Raw genomic sequence first — 20978 nt, 5'->3', positions numbered from 1 at the left:
CTACGGTCGGAGTATAGACACTCAGCCACAAGCTAGATACCCATGTCCAAGCAGCCACTTTCTCTGAAGTAACAATAGTAGTGAATTACATGGCAATGCAATAGTGAAATTATGATCTATGATCCCGGGACAGGAATAAGATAGAAAAAGAAAAGGTGAATGGGGGCCGGCACCTCGGCGGAAAAAAAAAAGAAAAAAAAAAAAAGCAAATGAAAATCCCAAACCAACTAGACCCATCCTACTACTAGACTAAGTACAGTACTCTACGTCGCAGGGTAGGGGAGTTCGTCACGGAGGAACAACTCCGTGAGACACTTCGAAAACCCAATTTAGACTTTCTGGACTTCTCGCAAGTCACAACCGCAGGAGACGGAGAGGAAGAGTGTGCAGTGGTGCACCTGTGTGGGTGTGGTCATCGTGTTCGCTTCGAACCTTGGATTTCTTCAACATTAATCCCCGGAAGTACCGGTCCCCAATTTCATGGGTTCCAAAGAGAAAAGAAGCGGCGCCCACGCTGTACACCGGCGTAGGTAGTTTGAAGTAAACGTATTAAGGACCCCGTGCCCGGAATTGGACATCCTCAACTAAACTTCCAGTTAGTACTAGACTAGACTACCTAGTAGTTACCCACCGTAACGTAGTAGACTAGCTCGAATCCCGAGACAGCTTTGTCCGGGTAAGGAAATGGAGGGGGCTTTATCTTGGAGAACAAGGCCGAACACGAAAAAAGCAAAGGGGTTCAATTGTTGTAGGCTGTAGTATACGGATAGGTAACTTGGACCTTCCTGCATAGTACCTCTTGTCTTTTGAGATTCTCACGGTTGAGTTCCGATCAGACGGATCAGATGCCCACTCTCTCGCGTTCTTGCATTGCATTCAGTCTATGCAGTGTATCGGGGTATGTCCTGATCTATCTATCGCGGGGAAAAGGTTCCGGGAGCTCGGATGCCGCGCTGCAAGTACAGTACAATATTGGCAGTTCTGGATAGATTGTCCCTTGTGGACATGTATAAGATCTGCTTGTTTAAATGTACAGTACTCCGTACTTTGTTCTCGTATCATCCTGGAGTCGGAAATATGATTTGATTCGGCTTCATTCGTGGGCTGGCGGTAGGGCAAAGATTTGCCGCCACCACCACTAACTACTAGTAACCATCGCTTGCTTTCCCTAGGCTAGGTCTCCGAGGTGGCATTTCGGGGAGTATTCGGTGCTATACTTTGGACGACGATTACAATATCTTCAAAAGCCGTTTCAACGGTGAGGGGGAAATAGATACCTGCTCATTTTTAGTCCACGCTAACAGGCAAGTCAAGAGGGTCAAAGGAGAAAAAAACAATTAAGGCCAGGCCGGGTCCATTCCAGAAACGTTGGCCTTCCGGGGCCACTCACTGCACCCAAGCCTGGAGTCGACGATACTCATAGTCAACTACGAAGTCACTAAAGTAAACTACTAAAATTGCGTCGCAACAAGTGGAGTGGCCCTAAGGGGTCATCGAGCCGGGGCGGTTCGATTTTCTGGTCACAATGTGGTTTTCTAATTTTTTTTTTCTTATTTGATTGGATTTGATTTGATTTTTTGCCCCCCCTCCTTTAGGCCTGACTGTTTTCGTTTCTTTCTCTTGTTCTCCCCTCCTTTAATCGAACTCCTTCTCCTTCCATGGGTCAGATTGACCTGGGACGGTGTCCGAGCTGCGTAACATCCATCATCACTACTCACTGCCTCCTCCCTCACCACCACTACTACCACCACAACCACTATCACCACCACATTTAATACTGTCAGCCTCGCTTGTTTCGGCCCTTTTCATACTCTTTTTCTGTTGCCATCAACGTATCATGTCCCTCTTAATCGAACTCCTGCCCCGTACGTGACCGATCTGCGCTGCCACTGTTTGTATGCGGAAGAATGCACATCGTTCGTTCTTAGCAGGTCCCCTCAATTGACGAGCATCCACCACTCCACCTTAACCCGCCGAAATGGATATCATGTCAAATGGACCAGCAGTCCTTGCGCCTGCCGCAGCTTCGGGCTCCGACCTTCATTCCACCGCCAGTTCGACCGGTATAACCCTGGCAGCGACGTCGACCTCCTCCCTCTCCTCCCTCAATGACTACTCCAACTTTCCCTTGATACGCCATGGCGATCGCACGTATCTCAGAGACCCCGACAACCAGTATCCTCTTCCCTGCGACCTTCCGGAGATACACCGCCAGACCTTGCGCTCGCTCATGCTCATGCGCGTTTTCGGGGGCCCGTTCTGCAACCCACATTTGGCCGACCGCGCCCCGAAGCGAGTCTTGGACCTCGCCTGTGGCTCAGGACTGTGGTCCAGCATGTGCCATGATTATTTCGCCCGTCGCGGCCACCGCACCGTGTCCTTCAACGGCATTGACATCGTCTCCGTCGCACCCGATTTGCGCAAAAAGGGTGTGAATTGGCAATTCAAGCGTCACGACCTACGCAAGCCCCGCCTGCCGTTTCCCGACGACTATTTCGATTTCGTCTTCATCAAGGATGCGGGTATGTGTCCTTCCAGTCCGGCCCAGCAAGCCTCGGGATTGAGCGAGCCGTTGCGCGTTCTCAAGTCCGGGGGGATCTTGGAAGTCTGGGATTCCGACTGGGTATTCCGTTCTCTGCTTCCCAATCCCGCACCCGCTCGCAAACTGGCCTCGAGAGAACAAGAGACCGCCGATGCGACCGCGACGTACACCTTTTCGTCTGCCACGCCATTCACGCGCGCCCAGAACAAGTTTCTCCAAGACTACAACACCTGGCTCGAGAAGGCGTTCGATCAGCGGAAATTGACGGCTCTACCGTGCGCCACGATGGGCCTATCCTTCAATGCGGAGGTAGACGTCCTCGAGAAGGTTGACAGCCGTCGCATTGCCATTCCGTTGGGCGAACTACGCTGGGAACGGGAGGGGTATGGAAAAGAAACGAGTGGTGGTACTCGAAGACAGTTGACGGCCGATCAGTTGTCTATCCGACGCAATGCGCTTCTGACGGTCATCCAAATGATAGAAGGCATGGAGCACATCCTTATGGAGGCCAGCGGGAAGAGTAAGGACGAATGGGATCGCTGGTGGGCAGCAATGATGACCGATTTGTTCCAGAAGGATGGCCTTGCGAACGGAGAGTGCTTGGAAGTAAGTGCTTGGTGGGGTCGAAAGATATAGGCGCCTTCGCCGGCGGCCAGGATCGTGAACTCAACGTTTGGTGTTCAGGCGAATGAGAGGAAAGGAAAAAGAAAAAAAGGAACCGTGACCATTTCTCTTCTCATATTGGTGATACCCCCACGTTTCTCTCTTTGTCTTTTTGGTTCAAATTGCCATGATATTCATTTCTGTATAATTTTTGCTGCGACGTGTGTTGGCTGCGATGGTTGGGTGCTATTTGTTCTCATAGCGCTGTTTCAACGTGCGATACCGCTTGAGGTAGTAGCTGCGTGCTTTCATCAGTATCGCTGCTCACATTGCACCCATGTGTTTATAAGCTTATGACATAACGATATATTGAGACTGTACATCCATAGGAATTATCAAGAGAATATGATCAACCGCATCGGATTTGGGGGAGGGATAAGTGGACAGGTAGCATGGATCAGTGCTCGTCGGCGGGATATCGAAGCAGACGGGAGCATTAAAGGCATGGGCAGTAGTACTTACAGAGCCTCGATTTCTAGATGGTTGAAAGATAGAAGGTTATTGATTGGTTCAATGAAGCTGCTGCAATTGCAAACAATTGAGGCGGGATAACGCACCCTTCTTGACGAACTCCGCTCGTGCTATACCTTTCCGAATCTGCTCTTCATTATCCAGATGTGCCTGACTGCTAAATGCCTTGTGTAGCCTGTTCCGGAAGTAGTCGTAGCCCAGAGGATAATTGCGGCCGAGGAAAAGGAGCTCTGTCGATCGAGCAGTCAACAGCCGTAGGTTTAGTGACGGTGCTGGGAATTGCAAAGCACAGCAGCCGAGACTCATGTCAGCGAGGAGATATCACCAACCTTTGTAGATATTGATAACTTGATAGCGGAGTTCGGAGCTAGTCATGATTGATCCATTCAGCGTGGGGATTGTTGAACAGTTGAAAAGTCTTTGGACAGGGAGATAACGACGAGGAGATGAGGAAGATAGGAAGGTGACAATGGGTTGTTGCCGCTTGGTGGGAATGCATTTGTTTGCTTCCGCCGGAACATTACCGGTGACGTCGTCACCCGGTCGGTTTGTATTTCTCGAGCCTACAATCAATCCTGCGGGAAGATGCAATCTATGATCTTTATATCTTGTGAAGGCCTTGCGTAAGCTCATCAGGCATCATAAATACTTGGTGGTCATGTATTACTAGTACTCTTAAGGTGGTAGCGTATACATAATATAGCTCATGTCATCCCAAACAACCCGGCTCTGCGATCTGAATATGACGCTGTATAAAATGCTGTATGCTGGACGGACCCAGATTCCACCATAAATGATAATGAATGTATACTATAGACTTCAGCCAGGTGACCCTAGAGGCCCAGATACCGATTCGATTGAATTGACTCTCAAAGTAAGCCTTTGTTGTTGTGGCCTCGACTGGCCTCGGCCCATCAAGGCCGCGGGGAGACGGAAGAGGAGTGAGTGAGTGAGTGGGGTTAGCCGAACAGCTCCCCGGCGGAGAACTAACCGACCAGCTGGAGAGGTGCTTCGAGACCATCCCAGCAACAGCTCCATCTACGGTTCCTATCGATGCTATAGTCACTGACTACACTCCTGACCACCACCATGGCACAGCTACAGAGTCTGAGAAGGCAATGCCTCTTCTTACAATCTCGATCTTTCGCAACGCCTATCCGAACTCTCTCGACCTCTCCTCCGCCGCAGAATGCCCCCTCGTCGACCGCGAAATCCCCTTCGGCCACAGGGCCCACCACACCGAAGCCACACGGCATTGATCCCCGATGGCTGACCATGACCAAGCGTAGACTCGGTCGCTGCATGATGTTCGGTCTCAGGCCGTCACAGATTCAAGAATCCGGCGAATTACTGCGACAGATCGCGCGGGATTGGCGGGAGCTCGTCGCGGGTAGCGAGGGCTATCTGACCGATGCATCCAGAAGAGGCTTGTTCAAGCAGGCTGTCGCATGGGGCGAGATGGTACGATGGCCACCTTTTGCATTCCGATGAAGCGTTTAGAAGCCGTGCTAACAGCGAGATGTCGCTGCGGCGCAACAGGACAGCATGGTAAGCCGACCCCTCTCACTGAATTGCTTCCATGTATAGCTTCTTAACCACCACGGCAGGGTACATATATCTCTCTTACCTGAGATCCGACTTTGATCTCAACCTAAGTTCACCAAACACTCTAACGAGGAACTCTAGGGCATGTCAACAACGTCACCTACGCCCGGTACGCAGAAACCGCGCGCGTATATTTCACCCGCAACTTCGCGATGCACATCGACCCGGCCCATAAAAAGGAATGGATGAACGTCGTCAGCTCCCGAGGGATCGGATTGATCATGCGAAGCATCAAGATCGATTACAAATTCGTATGACCAAAACCCGCTCCCCCACGTTGAAAACGATTTCACATAACTGAGTGCCGAGTGGCGTGCGTGCGCAGCCGATGACCTACCCCGACCAAGTGACGGTATATCACAAACTCGTCCACGACCCTGCGGCGCCCGACGCATCACCATATGCATTCCAGCTCCAGGCTATCATTCTCTCGGAGGCGCGCTTCAGACCCGCCGCTCGTGTCCACGAGGATCTGGTCACATATGACTACAAGCAGGGCAAGAAGACCGCGCTCCCGCCTTTCCTCTTTGAGCAGCTCAAGAAGACCTGGGACCTTCAAGAGCAGGCAAAGGAGTATTGGCGGCAGCGCATTCTGGACATCGAAGCGCGGGTTCGGACGCTGGAGGTTGAGAGCTGGGATCGGGAGGATGCCGTTGAGGATACTGGATCTGCCAAGAAGTGAGAGCTTCTCGTCTGCCAACTTGTGGCTTTGCGGGCCAGGCCGTGTGGTTGATCGAGTGGAACTGAGACATTGAAGACTTTTGGGACGGTGGGCTATCCAGTGACAGAAGGCGTTGGCATTGATTGCCAACTCAGATGCAAGCCAGACACATACAAGTGAGCATGACTTTGTATAGAGCCACTAAGCGAGCTATAGAAGAAACTGCACTGTCACATGTAGACATTGTTCGGACGTAACTAGCTCTGTGCCACCGGAGCTGTATTGTGTATATAGCACTAGTATGGTATTTTGCGAAACAGTCGCGATTTGCCGTATTACAATACCTGCCTGTATGGTTCCAAGTTCAGAACTGACATGCTCTCATTGAGTGTGGCGGTGCTCCGTCCTAGCCAGTCAGCAAGCTAGTTCCTGGTGCTCTGTCAAGTCTCGACACATGCTGGCCTGGTCTCGTACTCGTATAGACCATATATACTCAGTACCCACGCGAAAGCAGCTTCTCTGACCTCGACAAAGCCTCGAACAAAGCGCTTGTATGATGGCAATCTTTGCTACAGATCATGCATCCCCACGATTCCGTAATGTAAGTTTATGTTACGTCTGCTACCAATCGACTTTGATTGTATTCAAAGGAATCTCGGAAGAAAGCCGACGACGAACGATCCCGACTCAGCCTATCCAGTACGTAGAACGAAGAGCTGAGGGGGCAAGGTCCTCCGTAAGGGTCTGGAGCATTTTAGATTGGTCCCTGTATTCTGTAAAGAATTTGTCCGAGAAAAGAGCTTTTTTTTCTGCTTGCGCTTGGAAAGGTAGAGTAGTTCGCATTTCCTCCCAGTGAGTCACTGACAGACAGGCAGCTTGATCAAAACCAGATCTCATTGACCGATGGGTGAATATTCATATCCTGGAGGGGAATGTCTCTCCTTCATCAGCGCATGTCGATCCCGTCACAGGGAAGACCCGGGATAAACCCTGTCAAGATTCGAGGTAACACGATCAGAGAAATCTCTCTCTGCGTATTGCTTCAATCCCCCCCAGCACTTCAACTGAGGGGAAAAGAGGAAGAGAGAGGGGGAAGGGGGAAGTTGTGCCCGACGGTAAATAGTGCGAGTTTGCAGACCAGGGTTCTGCCGTCTGGAAGTAGTAGATGATCGCCGACGCCTTTTCCGCTGGAAGTTCTAGTTCTCTAACCACGCTAGTGTCTAAACTGCTAGCAAAATTTGGGACTCTGGGAGACAGAAAGGTCGAAGGCTCGAAATTTCCTTGGGTCCGGCCGCGGCGCCACATAAGAGGGTGGTGGAAAGTGGAAAGTGGAAAGTGGAAAAGTCTCCACTCCGCGTGGGCCTCTTTTTCTTGCGCCTGTGAAAGTGTGAACTGTGAAGAGGTCTCGCTCGCCGAAAATAGATTCGCCCGGACCGAGGCTGTGTGAGTTCTTCTGTATGGTATGGATGAAGTAGAGCGATCTTGCCGGTCCCCGTCCGGACCGAGATGACCTTCCTTGCTGTCGTTCTGGCATATCAGCATCTGATACACGGTGATGGCCATTATATGGAGGGGGTACATTGAAACTTTGTTTAACCAGAGAGCCATTTGGGTGGAATTAGCCACGAGGGAACCGGAGGCTTGGTGCGAAGGTTTACCGTATCGTTATCTCCATCCGGGGAAGTCCTATAGTACTGTACTGTACCGCACCGCGGCTTCAGCTAGCGGCGAGTACAGAGCGGCCGCATCTCCATCGTTGCTGGCTTCTTGCGAGATGAACGACTTTCATGCACATACTGTATCTCACCGAAACCCCAGGTAGAAATGAATAATGTCTCGAGCTGTGGTACAGGAGGACGGATTCTGGACTCAACTGCCGCCTATGTACATGTACAGTACACTCCCCCTTGCATGTGGGAAGTTTCCAATATGCACTGGATGCAACTTGCAGGATGATGGCCGTATCATACGTACAGCAAGTTGGACGTCTGATTCTGGGGTACATCTTTCCATCTGGCAGGCAGGTGGTCAAGATGTCGAGCCGTACATCATCAAGCATGACCGGCGAAAATCCAACTGTAGCTTATTGATGTTGCGATGGTCTACTCTGTTCTCTGCTCAGACTCACATCACGATTTAGATCCCCCAGTATAATAGGCTCTATTCTGCCAGGCGGCCAATGAAGACTAATTACAGCTCTCGGATCGCCAGATTGGCTTCTTCACGCTTGGACCTTGGCCTTTATCGAATCGTTAGCCTGGAAAGGACCTTATCTAATTATGAGTAGTATGAGTACGTTGGTCCCAATCCGACTTTGCCCTTTCGAGGAGGATTTTCTCATAGCCTAGCACTCTTTTGATCCTTGCTTGGAGGAGGGAAATGGGGGGAGCCCTGAGAAGGGCGATTAATAAGAGTCTTTCCTGCCTTGTGCTACATGAGTAGGTATCCGGGGAAGGGAAACTCTAGATGATCGACCCACACACACACCCTGCCTACTGCCTGACTGCATTCCCGTTTGCCCTGCTCATTTCAGCGGCTGGATTTCCCTCTAGCAGGACCAACTGACAGCAACAGATAACGGGCACGAAGATACAGTATCTAGTCGACGAGCCAAGGATGACCAAGCCTATCCATCATCTGACAAGACTTGCGGGGTCGCATTCGACCGCTGGGCCAAGTCAAAACTGAGCTGGACGCAACTTGCCCGTTCGGGGACATGGCCGGTCGATCCCCTCCGCAGGGCTTGTATCCTCCCTGCCCCTGTCCATAAACAAACCCATTTACCCTGGATTCCACATTTGCCCTAGACAAGAGCATGAACTTGCTGGCCCATTGGGCAATGCAGATTGGACAGCGATTTCGCCTTTCGTTCCGACGGTCCTGAAGTAGGAGGTGTGCTGAAGAGACAGACCGTGATGCTAGATGATGTTATCCGACAGGCGGTCGGTCGATGATGAAATACCGTATCTGCAGGTATGGTACCGGTTTCGTCAGACAGCTCTCTCTCTCCAGGGTATCGAGCTCTCCACACTTGACAGCTTTGAAAGGACAACCGCAGGCTACCTCAAGGGTCGTACAATCAGACAGCTGCGACGACCTCGCAAACATTCTTGACGTCTCCGAATAATCTCTCACTGCCTAGGCCTTGTAGATTCATAGGTGAACTTCCAAAGTATATTGTCATTACAAATACGAATGCACTGGTGGCGCGATCAAGCGAGTGTCAACTGACTTGTCACTGACCCTAGCCTGATAAGACCAGTGCTAGAACTTAAAGACGCTTATCTAGACCTGAAACATATAGTGAGGTCGTGTGTCCGGCGAAGATCTCCTTCCCTTGTATCCTCGGCTATGCGTTTGTTATCTGTTTGTCGACTGCAAGTTGAAGGAATGACCAAATGATGCGAGGGGGAGAGTTTCAACTGCATGTAGCCCAACTGCGGCTTAGAATTGAGCGTCTGTTGTCATTACCTCGTACTATTCGAGGAGCACACAGCCCTTTCCCCCGTCTCCTCACAAGAAAAGCCTACGTGGGATGGGATCGCCAGATCGGCCAGTCTAGTTGTGCCCTAACGCTGGACCAAGCGCATCAACCCCGGTCATGTCAGAAGCCAAGAGCATAAGACACAATCAGCGGGCGAACGCGCGTGAAGGAGGGGTAAAGAGTGAAAGGGTGAGCAACAATGTCCCTTTGTAGGCCTATCAAAATAGCTTGATTGCAGCCAGGCCGGGGTGAACACGTAGGCTCACGAGCCTGTTTCGTCTTATGGTCAGTCCGTCCCTAGAGGCTGAGATTCAGACCCCGCTGATCATGTTGGCCGGGAGAAAACCAATTCAGATGTACTGTTCATGTGAGAGATACTGGCACGCTGTCAGCGATGCCATCATGATATTGTATTGTCCTGTACTGTATTCATGTGTTGGTGTAGTGGTGGGTAGAAGCAGCATGTACAGTAGTTTAGCTAGGCGGGTGAGCGGCCCGTTGAAGATCGGGGTTGAGCGTTTGTTGATTGTCCTTCAACCTGTCGGAGGGACTGACAAAGACTGTTTCGGATAGCAGCAATTTTAGTCTCAGCCTTGAAAACAGAGAGAGTCCGTTTTGAATCGGTACCAGCTTGGGGGGGGGGGGGCGCAATTGTGGCTGAAGAGCCAGGTGTCTAGTTTCTCCTGCATAGAGCCGTCAGACAACCAATTGCTTCGGGTGTCAATCTCTGGTATTGTGTCAGCGGGTATGTAACTATGTATAGAGCTTTGTCCTTTGTGAAAGTGTTTCAAGATAATAGAGGTGAAGAAGTTCAAGAAGTACAGGCCACATAGCTTGTTGTTCGAGGTAGGTGAGTCTAATAGTTGTTGTTGGTGGTAGACTCAAGAAAGTCGACAGCTGAATGCCTCCGTCCGTCCTGCATCAGCCCATTCCTTCCCATCAGCCAACCGGAATCCGGCGCAGTGCGAGCCACGTACTGTAATGTCAGGTAACATGTGATTCTCGATACGACAAAAGGTATTGATGCCTGAGGTGCTACAGGTGTTTCTGCCTGAGAAGACGACCCTTCTTTTTTTTTTCGGCGCTCTGACGATCCGTTCCAAGCTTTTGCCTGGTCTTTTTCCCGCCGCTTCGTCTATCCAGAAACCCAAAAGTCTCTAACCAAACCTCAGTAACCTTCATTTTTCCTTTCATCTTTCTCTCTCTCTTACTTGCACTCTCACTCTCTCAATTTCTTACCTTCTTCCACCTCTTTTCCCCCTCCACTCTACCCCCCCCCGCCACCCTTTCCTCTCTCTCTGTTCTCTGTCTCTTCTCTTCTCTTCCTTACTCGTTCTTCTTCTCCAAACCCACTTTCTCACTCATCCACCCCCCTCTACCCTCTACCCAATTCTGATCCAATCCCATTTCTTCTTTCCTTTCCTTTCTCATCTTAGTTCTGGCTCCATCCCATTCCCGTCCATTTCCTCTCTTATCCTTTCCCTGTCATTCCTTTTTTTCCTTCCCGCACGCTTCCTTGTATTGAAACCCTTCTCTCCCTTTCTCTATCTCTTCACTCCCCTCCCCCCGAAAATTAAACATCATCTCTGCTCACCATCTCCCGCACTTCCGTTTCTCCTTCCGAACTCCCCTCCCCTTCCCGTACCCTTTTCCGACGCTGTCTTCGTCTTCAATTCTCGCCTGGTCCAAGTCCTTGGCTCCCTCTTGCCAAGCTGACTCGGACCTAGGTACTTAGGCTCCCTTGTCCATGCCACGTTCATCGGCTACGGCTAGGAAGAGTCATAGCAATCGAAATGAGAACGGTCTTGTCGGTCCCGGAAAGAAAGTGAACAAGCAAAAGTCGAATGGAAATCTGAATGGGACCTCCGCCAGCGCCTCGAATCCGACTTCTGGCCCTTCCACTCAGGTCGACTGGCAACCGTCCCGCTCATCCAGCGACTCGGCTCTAACCTCAACCGCCGCATCGACAAGCAAGGTGAACGGAAACGCTGATTCTTCCAAGGCGGAGGGTAACGGACGAGGTCAACTGAATGGATACGCAAAAGGCAGCGCGGACATGTCATACGGTCAGACGAATGGTGCGGCGCCGCAGAATGGCGGACTCGCAGTCCAGGCGTCGCGTCGGACGGACAAGTCGGTGACCGGCACCAAAAGGTCGGCCTCCAGTGCTTCGATTAATCCGCTTCAACTGGCGTCTACGATCCTCAAGTCTTGTCCGATGTACGACACGATCGCAATCTTGATCTTTCTGCTTCAACTTCCGCCTATGGTTCTCACTCTGGTCCAATTCTTGTTCGCTTCTTTGACCTTCATGCCGCCAGGTGGCGCGTCTTCCGGCTCCCTGACCTCCAACTTCGACATCTTCCAGGGTCCCGCCGGAACACCATCGCTGGGTACAATGATTGCGATGGATGGGTTCTGCCTGTTGTTCTGGGGCCTCTTCATGTGGACCTGGGCGCAGAATTTCGCCTTAGATCTCGCTCACGTGCAAGTCGCCATCACCCTTGGCGGCGGAGGCTCTGGAAAAAATGGAGGGGTCAATGCGCTCTGTGTTGGCATCGTCCTCGTATTACATCTTATCCGCAGTAAAGGTATACAGGATTTTGTTATAGGTCATCTGCTCTCATCCAAAATCGTCAGCCCCGATCTTCTCTCGCACTATTCCCACCTTATGCCCACCGAATTTCGACGCACCGAACCGCAAAGCTCTCCGAGCTGGATTCGAAGTCTACTTGCGGTGCATATATTGGCTCAAGCTGGTACTGCCATGGCGAGACGGTCGATGGCTAAGAACCGGTCCCCGGTCCCCCCTCGGAACGGCAAGCGCGTGGATACCGAAGCGTCCGCCGGCTCGCAAACACAAATCGATTCTGCATTCGAGTCTGGCGCCAGTGTCTCTTCCTATATCGGTGCCGATGGTCAGATTGTTACGCCCGCCACTCTCAAGGACGGTCGCGATAGACTGATTTCGGCCAAGAAACGCAGGAGGCAGGCGAACCAGGTTCGGAATCGTCAGCCTTTCTGGGCCGCACTCGCAAGCACGAAGGTGACGGTAATGAGGGAATATGAGCATTCTAGGGCTTTATCGAAAACTGGCAGAGGTCTCGCAATGACGGAGGAGGATCTACAAGGAGTGTCTCTGGATGACGGGCTTGTTTGGATAACCGAGATTGATAGCTCTACCATCAAGTTTGCAGCGGGCGATCTTGCTTCGCCCGATGATTCTTCGGTTTCGGGAGCTTGCGAAGCGGGACGTCTTGGTGGGGAAGAAACAGAACCATTCTATGTCTGTGTTAACGGTGCACTGTGGGCGACCGCAGTGATCAACAAAGTACAGGACTCGTCTAAGGGCTCACACACGGTGCATTGGCGGGGTGAGATTTCGGGTCTCGCGCCGAACTGCGCCTACACCTGCTCCTTCATGCGGAGCGATACTGACGAGGAGATCTGTGTCATGAGCGTCAAGACTCCCGCCGCAAATGACGCAGAGCAAGGTAATACGAAGCCTCTACGCAATAGATTCCAATCTCACTAACGCCACTTCTAGTATCTTCGGTATCAGTTCCCCCGCAGCCAACGTATCGTCCGTCTTCCCCGACTACCACACTCAAGAATTCCATCGTCAACGCCGAGGTCAAGCTGAACGAGAAACGCTCTCGGCTGAGAAAGGCCAAAAACGATCACAAGCTCGCAATCTCGAAAATTCGGAAAGAGTTGGAAAACTTCAATCACCGGCTTCAGAGCGGTACGGATGAAAATCGACAGAAGCAGCGCTCGCTACAGCTCGAAAGGAATATCAAGCAAACCGAGGAGGCCACCGCCGTACTCGAAAGCCAGTTGGACACCTTGCAGAACGTCCCGGAGGAGGAACTCGAGGAATGGACAAGCCAGAAGGCCAAATTTGACCAAGAGTTGGAACAGCTCAATCTGGTCAAGGAGGAACTCGTCGCTGCTCGAACTGCAATCTCCCGTGAGGTGTCATCTTTGGAAAGTGAATTGAATTCCACTGTTCAGAGGAAAGAACGTCTTCAAGGCCGCCGGACTCGCGTCAACGAACAGTACGAGCGCATTGTCTCTGCTAACGCACAGGGTCTCAACGAGAGGGAGCGTCGTGCCGCAGAACAATTTGCGAGGGAACAGGACCAAGCCAAGCTGGAGGTCAGCTTTAACGAGCAATTTTCCAGCATCGGTCAGTCTGTGCAGGAGTACCAGTTGCGCACCAATCAACTCTGGCAGCAAGCTGCCGCTATTGAACAAGCCATTCAGCAGCAGCAACAGCAGCAGATGCTCCTGGATCCCGCCCCGCTCACTCCGGAAGGGAATTTGCCCGGCACGAACCCTCTCACCGATGCACCCAGTCTGTCCCTCGCCGCGTTGACGGCTGCTCCCACCACCCGATCAATTTTGGGACTGAGTTTCCCCGCGTTGAAATCTAGCCCTCTTCAGCAGACGTCGTCCCCTATCGGTGATTCCCTGTCTCACCCGGCCAGCCCGGTTCAGGCTCCCTCTTACCTTGCGCACTTTCCGACATCCCCGATTGGCCATAGCGGTACCTACTTCGATGCTGATTTCGCTACACGGGACCGCTCGTTCTCCAATCGATCTGCACGAAGCAGTCTGTATGGGTCTGATTTTGTGGACACCCACAGCCGTCGACCTCCTTATCAGTTCGATTTGTCCGATTCGGTTGCAGACAAGCGGAGTATCTCTGGCTCAGATGCAAACGCTCAAAGTGCGGGTGTCCGACCCATTGCTAGCCCGTTCCAGCGGGCCGGCAGCCGGGGCAGTGGCAGTGGAAGCGGCGGTAGTGGCAGTGGCAGCAGCGGCAGTGGTAGTCCCAGCTCGACTGGCAAGGGCAACTAGGATCTTGAGATCAGGACTGGACTGGGGCTTCTTGCTCCGGGACACCCTGACTTTCAAAACTCGTTGCATTCCTTTCCGTGTTTGTTGATCTTCATACGTGGTGCTCCGGGTTGTGTGGGTGATCGCATGTCTTCGGGTTTGGTGGACCGACAGGGTTGGTTGAGCCGGGAGCTGTGATGCTTGTTGATCTGGTTCTTATCGCAAGCCTATGAACAAATAAAACCGTGTCATTAAGTAGAGTCTAAACTTCCTACATCGCGATAAAAGAAACTTGTTGCCTGAAGTCTGCTTGTCGTAATCGGGGCTAGAGATCTATGAACTTTAAGACCTGCATCCGACTAATGCCATAGAGTATGTAGTGCAGTGATCAACGAGCCTGTCTAGCCGAGTAACCGACTATAGTGCATGCATCTTGAGCCGAAAACCATTCAACCTCTATGTCATCTGGTGTATATTTACGTGACTCGAAATCTCTATATAAGGGTATAGGTACAGTACACTCACTTCCACTCTATTCCAACTCGACACACAACCCGACTATTCCCAGCCCCCACAAACGCAAGCCCTATAACCAACCAGCCTAACAGACAAACCCATGCATGTCCCAACCCATACACCTCTGAAGGACATGGTCAAATCTCCCTCCCCATCTCCCAAAACCGCGTATCCGCATACGTCAAGCATAACTCCTGGGCGTCCTGCTGGACACGGTGGTCTATCGTCGTCGCATCTTTCTGTGGTGTGATCGCCCGCACCACCCTCGCCACCACAATCGTATGATCCTGCACTTGGATCGACTGCGGCAGCAACCGACATTCGAACACGAAGGGGAAATCGTCCACCTCCTCCTTTCTCGGGTGTGCACGGCCGGTAGGTTGGTGCTTCCTGCGCCGTAACAACGGAAGAGGAGGGGGAGGGGGCGGTACGTCTTCGGGTTCGGTGTTGGTGCTGGTGTGCCCGTCGCTTTCGACGGCCAACGGCGGCAGAGCCGCGAACTCATACCCGGCTGGCCCCGACGATTCCTCGCCTCCGCCTCCCTCCGTGGCAGTGGTGGTCCCGTGGAGGCCGTGAGAAATCCCGAGGCGACGGTTGCCGCGCGAGAAGTCCCGGGCGAGGGCGGCGGTGCGCGCGTGCGGGGCGAGGAGGTGCACGAGGAAGCGGCCGGAGGATTGGAGGGCGGTCAGGGTTTCGGAGGGGCGGCGCACGTTGAAGGAGATGATTGGCGTCGGGTGCAGGGTTACTGTGTTGAAGGAGGAGACGGTCATGCCGCGGAAGGGGGAGGGGGAGGGATGCGATGCTGATGCGGAGGTGTGGGCGTGGGCGTGGGCGTGCGGGTCGGTGGAGGTGATGATGGCGACGGGGTAAGGGACTTGGCGCATTAGGAGGCGGATTTGCGTGGAGAGGTCTTGTGGGTGGGTGGGTTGAGTGGGTGAGGGGGTTTGGGAGGGTTGTTCTTGTTCTTGTTGTTCTTGTTGTTCTTGGTGGGTTGCGCGGGAGGTGGTGAGGGTTCGCTTGCTGGTGGTGATGATGTGGGATGTTGGGTTTGCGGAGGTGGTGGTGAGGGGTGTTGCAGGGATTGGATATGGTTGTGGTACAAGGGTGAGGACTGTAGAGTTTGGGTTAATCGAAGTGCGATTGGGGCAATCAATGGTGTTGGGGGTGTACCTCTGAGCAAGCTGGAGCTTGCTGCAGTCCGGCCTGCTGCAAGCATGTGTCGAGAGTATAGAGGCATATTCGGGTGAATTGATTATATTGACAGCACTGTTTCGAGTGATGATTGGGGGAATGAATAGTTTGAGCTTTATACTCAATTTTGCAGCAGTAGATCAAGAATAATACACAATTCAAAGCCCCTCCAATATTATCCTGAATGTTTATGCGGTTATCTCCAAGGAAAGTTAGATAGAATGACCTCCGGAGGTTCCCCGAAGCCGATTGTCAGGAAAGAAAAAAGGGCGCGCGGTGCAAGCTGACCGCCTACCGGATTTGCGCGCATCCAAATTTCCCCAGCTCGGGAAAAAGAAGAGAGAGAAAAGCGAAGTCCGTCCCCGTCCCCGAATTGACCGCAATCCAAATCGCATTTCCACATATACCAACCTTACACATATCACCACTCCCCCATCTCTCGCTTTTCCTTTCCCTCCAGGTCCAGGTCCAGGCCCCCGAGACCAAGACCCCCGAACTCCATCTGCCATCTACACAATCACAAAAAAATGTCCTTCACCACCCCCCTCCGCCGCAGCACGGTCACGGCCACGGCCACGACGGCCCGACTCCAACCCTCGACGACCTTCATCTGCTCGCAGTGCCGCCACGCCACGCTCCTGCGCCGCCCCAAGCGGCCCTACCAGTTCACGCAGCTGATCACCATGTCCGACGGCAGCACCTTCACGCACCGCACCTCCTCCCCGCTCCCCATCTACCGCTCCACCCGCGACACGCGCAACTCCCTCATGTGGAACCCCTCGTCCAGCCGCCTGGCCAGCCTGGAGAAGGACGAGGCCGGGCGCCTGGCCGCTTTCCGTGCCAAGTTCGGTCGCGGGTTCGACACCAACGCCGCCGCTGCGGTGAGCGAGGCCGACAAGAAGGCCGAGGCCGAGGCGGCGCAGGCGGCGCAGGCGGAGGCCGAGGAGGAGGACGACAACCTGTTGGATTTGATCAGTTCGTTCGGGCAGCAGGAGGCCGGTCCTTCGGAGAAGAAGAAGAAGTGGTGATTGTTCTTCGTCTTGGGTCGGTCGGTTTGGTGAGGAAGTTCAAAGCAAAGCGAAACGAGACGGAGAGGCGAGGCGAGGCGAGGCGAGGGTGATTGTTGGCCTCTGACCGGATTTTCTGGTTCTTCGCCTTCCAGTTGGGGTTGTATTCTGTGCCGGATTTTAAGGATGGGGGGGTTTCTCTGGGATTGTTGTTGTGGGATCGCTTTTTTTTCCCCAAGGTTGTTTTTTTTATGTACAGTATACACACACATCGTCATCATACCACGCACCCCTTTGAATGGAGTTTTGTTTTCTCGTTTGTTTGCTGCAAGTTTGGCAGTTGGATTAGACTACATGAGGTGGAAAAAAGTAAGGGCTTAAATGCGCTGCTAAACAGTTATCTGGGTTGCGTACTGGTCAAGGACTCGCCGGATACGAACAACTGTGCGCCGCACCAAGGGATTGCAAATGAGACACAAGGGAGTATAACGACAATGACATTTGGGGGGCCGTCAGCGAGTCGTGGCGGGTTATCTTATACAGAGGTGAGAAAGAACGGGATATCACCTAAGCCTCTTCCGCTGCTTCGGCTGGAGCTGTCTCCGGAACTGTTTCGGCTGGAGCATCGCCTGCCCCAGGTGCACCATACAGCAGATTGCCTTCTTCTCCCGCGTCGAGCTGCATCAGGAAGGTTTCCCATAATTCGATTAACTGCATCGGTCAGTACATGGTATTTTGAGGATTGAAGCTGAAACACATACCTCCTTCTGGGCTTCGACGGCGCTCTCCAAGAATGTCTCGACACCAGACTTGAAGTCCTCCACCTTCTCCTTCTCAAACCGCTGGAGTTCATTCCGCATCAACCGGCCCATATCCTCGAACAACAACCGTGCCTGGTGGGATTTGCGTTCAGCATCGGCCACGTCGGCATTGACTTGCGTGAGGCGATCCTGTTGAGTCTTTCCTTGTCTGAGCAGTTTTTCCTGGGTGTGCTTGCGTTTCTGTAATTCAGCCTCCGCCGCATGCCAGCTGTGGAATGCCTTTTGTCGTTGAGTGAACGCTGTCTTGACACTGCCAATCAGGCGCAGGTACTCGTCGATGGTGATTCCGAGGGTGAGAACATCCTGCTGTGCTTGACGCTCATACAACTCCCTGATGCGCAGCTGAAGGTCGGAAAGACCCTCCAGGGGGGCCGACAGTGCAGGCGAGAGCTCGACAGCAGCCAAGGCGTGAATTGATGCAGAAAAGTCGCCCGCTGCTTCGGCCAATCCTTTCCGCTGAGCCACCACGGAGTCGACAGACTTCAGCAACGCCTTCAGCTGATTCTCCAGGGCATCAAGATAGATCTTGCGGTCATGGAACCACTGCAGATGTGTCAGTCAAGAGTTCTATGTGGCCTTGAGATGCCGCTTACATCGTCATGTTCAACAAACTTCCCACCTCCACCAACATTAATCCCAAAAGAACTGAACATGCCCTTGCTTTGCCCGAGATCAGGTTCCCGGTTTTCCTTGTTTTTCACATCAAGGTTGAACGTGTCGCTCTCTAGGAAAATCTTCAGGTCACCGTCATGTTGAAGGATGGGATGCGCCGCAATCTTGTTCAACATGCGCTCCAGGGCAGCTCTTCGAGACTCGACGAAGTTCGTATCGAACCGACCCACTGCTTGCTTCTCCGGGGGCGGAGGAACAACGACGCCGGGGTTGTTGTTGTGCATGGAGTTGTAGAGCCACAGGAAATCGCGATATCGCCGGCTGACCGTGAATTCCGGCTGTCTGTAGGCTTTAGAGGTCGTCTGGAACCGAGCGTTAGCATCCTCGCACCAAAGTGACCGACTAGCTCGTAGCCCGACAGCGACATCCATACCTTCGTCCTGACTTGATACACGATATGACTGCTCGTGAGATCTCCAACTTTGTGCGGGTCCCCAACAGTAATGTCGAAGGTCGGGTTCGCGGCCTTCTCGACGCTGATGCTGGGTTCGGAGTGTCGCTTCGACCCCTCCGCGTCACTCGGGGGCTGGACCGGCGGAGGGCCTCGGAATCCCGCGCCATCCTCTTCAAGGTTGACAGACTCTCCCAGCGCCGCACTGCTGGACGCCTGCGATGCCGAGGAAGTCGGACGCACGCCGCGCGCGCCGAATGCCTCCTTTTGCGGTGGAGTCGGTGCCTGTTCGTTGGGGCTGCTCTCCGTGGCCTTGTCTCCAAGCGGGCCGAGGGGGTCGAAAGAATCGTCGACGGCTTCTAACTTGGTCGCCTGCGCATTGATCCGGCGGGTGCCTCTGGGGCCTCTTCGGACGGGAGAACGCGAAGCATTGTTGGAGCTAGCTGGCTGTGTCGGTTGGTTGGGAGCTGGGTCAATGTCGGTTAAATTGCACAGGCAGCAATTAAGGAGATATGAGAAGACGTACTTGTCTCTTGAGTGTCAGTTTCGGGAGCGGTATGGGTGGGAGGCGACTGAGATGGGACGTCTGCATGCGGTGCATTAGAGGAGACACGATTGTGGTTGTATCCGTGACTGCCTGATGTCTTGCTTACCGCCCCACGGGGAATCTCCTGCGTCGAGATCCATGAATTAGGATTGAATAGGAATAGGGATGCGAGAAAGATTCGAGTAGGGGGTATGGAACTGGGGAAGTGGTGTCAGAATAGCGAGGGAGTCAAGTTTGGAGGGACGGAGGTGAAGGAGGAGGTGGAAGGAGTGGAGGGACCGCGGGATGGAGGAGTGATTGGTGATTGGCGATGACGGGGAGCAATTAAGTCAGTCAGTCAGTCAGTCGACAGGGCGGGCCGCCTTGACGAGCCTGAGGATCCCGCGCCAACTCCGAATGGTTTAGGCTGCCCCCGCCAAGACTTCCCATCCAGCAAGCTGTTTACAGTACTAACTATATAACTATGACATGAATGAGGCTTCATGTACGAAAGGATTGGCTGTGTCTACTCTGTACTACAAGAATATGCTGTGCGATTGGCATACATTCGTCATTGCATGAGACCTCGTGTGTGAATCCCTCCCTTCCATAATCAACTTTGACCACGCATTTATCCCTTATATATAGACTCCGCTCCGTCACCATGGCTATGCTACTAACAAACAAGACTCCTATTTCACCCAGGGAAGACCAAGCTTGTGCATTTCCACAGCCAGCTGGAACAGATAGTCCAAGCTCTCACACTGAGTCTTCGCCTTGGCAACGTTGTCACCCCAGACGTAGCTAGGCGCACCGCAGTTAGTCTCCAGTCAACCAAACATATGATACGCGAGCGCGGTGACTTACATTCCGTGTCTACGGACAAGGACGGCATAGGTGTCCGGGTACGCATCCATCGCCTTCTCCAAGCTACCAGTCAGATCCTCCTCGAACGCCGTGTTGTCGATAATGGGGATGCGCAGGGTATCGAAGAAGCCCAGGTAGCCCTTGCCCTTTCCAGCGGGAATACCCTTGATCTGCTCGATGTTGCTGATCTCAAAGCAGGCATCGGGGCCCTTTTCGCGCTCGACCAGAAGCGTCACCAGGACGGCCCACTGGGAGTGGGTGTGAATGCAGCATCCGGCGCCGCGCTCAAAGGCAGCCAAGAACAGAGGAGTGCAGGCGGAGGGGTTCAGGTTGAGAGGCTTGCGGATGTACTTGCGCTCAGACGGGGGGTACTTGGGCGTGGGGAACTGCAGGACGAAGATGTTCTCGGACTTCATCATCTCCTTCTGCACACCTGAGGGCGCAATGAAAATGTGTTCGCCCTGGCGGATGGAAGTCTACACAGAACGTTCCGAATTAGCACACGCTTTTTGGGTCATCTTCGAGGATTGCGACAGCTCCATACCCCACCACCAGTACCGGTAACCCAACCCCAGTTGTAGAACCGGCGACAGAGGTCGGGAATCAGGTTAGCCGGGTGCTCCGGGTCGGAGGATTGGACCAGGTGGTCATTGTTCTGGTTCTCGTGTTCTTGGCACATGGTGATTATTGTTGGGGTTGAGCCTCCGCAAATTGGCAGT

The 20978-nt window shown here is 53.0% G+C and overlaps 8 protein-coding genes across 8 annotated transcripts; 4 read left to right on the top strand and 4 right to left on the bottom strand.

Moving 5' to 3' along the window:
• Positions 1–1545: 1545 nt before the first annotated feature.
• On the top strand, positions 1546–3555 carry BO86DRAFT_385009 (class I SAM-dependent methyltransferase). The gene has a single exon (XM_025671012.1). The coding sequence runs from the start codon at positions 1979–1981 to the stop codon at positions 3176–3178; it is 1200 nt and encodes a 399-aa protein (XP_025532915.1). The 5' UTR covers positions 1546–1978; the 3' UTR covers positions 3179–3555.
• Positions 3290–4233, bottom strand: BO86DRAFT_76342 (electron transfer flavoprotein regulatory factor 1). The gene is made up of 5 exons (XM_025677648.1): positions 4006–4233; positions 3763–3906; positions 3668–3680; positions 3527–3596; positions 3290–3443 (listed from the first exon to the last, which is right to left on the bottom strand). Exons 1-5 carry the CDS (start codon positions 4049–4051, stop codon positions 3402–3404), a joined length of 315 nt encoding a protein of 104 aa, XP_025532914.1. The 5' UTR covers positions 4052–4233; the 3' UTR covers positions 3290–3401.
• A 532-nt stretch (positions 4234–4765) lies between these two features.
• Positions 4766–5963, top strand: BO86DRAFT_301787 (thioesterase family protein; the record flags this gene model as incomplete). Its single annotated transcript, XM_025667512.1, has 4 exons — positions 4766–5137; positions 5221–5224; positions 5363–5532; positions 5607–5963. The coding sequence occupies 4 exons, from the start codon at positions 4766–4768 to the stop codon at positions 5961–5963; spliced, it is 903 nt and encodes a 300-aa protein (XP_025532913.1).
• Positions 5964–10897: 4934 nt separating this feature from the next.
• Positions 10898–14607, top strand: BO86DRAFT_76208 (putative ubiquitination network signaling protein). Its single transcript, XM_025677647.1, has 2 exons — positions 10898–12920; positions 12974–14607. Exons 1-2 carry the CDS (start codon positions 11174–11176, stop codon positions 14287–14289), a joined length of 3063 nt encoding a protein of 1020 aa, XP_025532912.1. The 5' UTR covers positions 10898–11173; the 3' UTR covers positions 14290–14607.
• Positions 14608–14921: 314 nt separating this feature from the next.
• Positions 14922–16000, bottom strand: BO86DRAFT_374960 (flavin reductase family protein; the record flags this gene model as incomplete). Its single annotated transcript, XM_025670462.1, has 2 exons — positions 14922–15895; positions 15955–16000. The coding sequence occupies 2 exons, from the start codon at positions 15998–16000 to the stop codon at positions 14922–14924; spliced, it is 1020 nt and encodes a 339-aa protein (XP_025532911.1).
• Positions 16001–16337: 337 nt separating this feature from the next.
• BO86DRAFT_385004 (mitochondrial 54S ribosomal protein bL31m) lies at positions 16338–17303 on the top strand. Its single transcript, XM_025671011.1, has one exon. The coding sequence runs from the start codon at positions 16503–16505 to the stop codon at positions 17001–17003; it is 501 nt and encodes a 166-aa protein (XP_025532910.1). The 5' UTR covers positions 16338–16502; the 3' UTR covers positions 17004–17303.
• On the bottom strand, positions 17255–19700 carry BO86DRAFT_405904 (sorting nexin 1). The gene is made up of 6 exons (XM_025674135.1): positions 19520–19700; positions 19393–19452; positions 18849–19333; positions 18397–18777; positions 17744–18346; positions 17255–17693 (listed from the first exon to the last, which is right to left on the bottom strand). The coding sequence occupies exons 1-6, from the start codon at positions 19551–19553 to the stop codon at positions 17550–17552; spliced, it is 1707 nt and encodes a 568-aa protein (XP_025532909.1). The 5' UTR covers positions 19554–19700; the 3' UTR covers positions 17255–17549.
• Positions 19701–19900: 200 nt separating this feature from the next.
• mde1 (methylthioribulose 1-phosphate dehydratase MDE1) lies at positions 19901–20978 on the bottom strand. The gene is made up of 3 exons (XM_025671010.1): positions 20804–20978; positions 20260–20735; positions 19901–20196 (listed from the first exon to the last, which is right to left on the bottom strand). Exons 1-3 carry the CDS (start codon positions 20936–20938, stop codon positions 20085–20087), a joined length of 723 nt encoding a protein of 240 aa, XP_025532908.1. The 5' UTR covers positions 20939–20978; the 3' UTR covers positions 19901–20084.

The sequence above is a fragment of the Aspergillus japonicus genome (assembly GCF_003184785.1).
Source record: "Aspergillus japonicus CBS 114.51 unplaced genomic scaffold BO86scaffold_2, whole genome shotgun sequence".
In the NCBI taxonomy this organism is placed as follows: domain Eukaryota; kingdom Fungi; phylum Ascomycota; class Eurotiomycetes; order Eurotiales; family Aspergillaceae; genus Aspergillus; species Aspergillus japonicus.
This window is presented reverse-complemented; position numbering and strand designations above follow the sequence as displayed.

What these genes read in the sequence shown, in the direction of transcription:
- BO86DRAFT_76208 (XM_025677647.1), top strand. Translation starts at nt 11,174, where the DNA reads ATGCCACGTTCATCGGCTACGGCTAGGAAGAGTCATAGCAATCGAAAT. An exon ending in CGCAAATGACGCAGAGCAAG is followed by an intron (nt 12,921 to 12,973) that starts GTAATACGAAGC and finishes CGCCACTTCTAG; the next exon opens with TATCTTCGGTATCAGTTCCC.
- BO86DRAFT_385009 (XM_025671012.1), top strand. Translation starts at nt 1,979, where the DNA reads ATGGATATCATGTCAAATGGACCAGCAGTCCTTGCGCCTGCCGCAGCT.
- BO86DRAFT_385004 (XM_025671011.1), top strand. Translation starts at nt 16,503, where the DNA reads ATGTCCTTCACCACCCCCCTCCGCCGCAGCACGGTCACGGCCACGGCC.
- mde1 (XM_025671010.1), bottom strand. Translation starts at nt 20,938, where the DNA reads ATGTGCCAAGAACACGAGAACCAGAACAATGACCACCTGGTCCAATCC. An exon ending in TTACCGGTACTGGTGGTGGG is followed by an intron (nt 20,736 to 20,803) that starts GTATGGAGCTGT and finishes CGTTCTGTGTAG; the next exon opens with ACTTCCATCCGCCAGGGCGA. An exon ending in CTTGTCCGTAGACACGGAAT is followed by an intron (nt 20,197 to 20,259) that starts GTAAGTCACCGC and finishes CGGTGCGCCTAG; the next exon opens with CTACGTCTGGGGTGACAACG.
- BO86DRAFT_405904 (XM_025674135.1), bottom strand. Translation starts at nt 19,553, where the DNA reads ATGGATCTCGACGCAGGAGATTCCCCGTGGGGCG. An exon ending in AGGAGATTCCCCGTGGGGCG is followed by an intron (nt 19,453 to 19,519) that starts GTAAGCAAGACA and finishes CACCGCATGCAG; the next exon opens with ACGTCCCATCTCAGTCGCCT. An exon ending in AACTGACACTCAAGAGACAA is followed by an intron (nt 19,334 to 19,392) that starts GTACGTCTTCTC and finishes ACATTGACCCAG; the next exon opens with CTCCCAACCAACCGACACAG.
- BO86DRAFT_76342 (XM_025677648.1), bottom strand. Translation starts at nt 4,051, where the DNA reads ATGACTAGCTCCGAACTCCGCTATCAAGTTATCAATATCTACAAAG. An exon ending in AGTTATCAATATCTACAAAG is followed by an intron (nt 3,907 to 4,005) that starts GTTGGTGATATC and finishes CTCGATCGACAG; the next exon opens with AGCTCCTTTTCCTCGGCCGC. An exon ending in TCTTGATAATTCCTATGGAT is followed by an intron (nt 3,444 to 3,526) that starts GTACAGTCTCAA and finishes GAAAGCACGCAG; the next exon opens with CTACTACCTCAAGCGGTATC.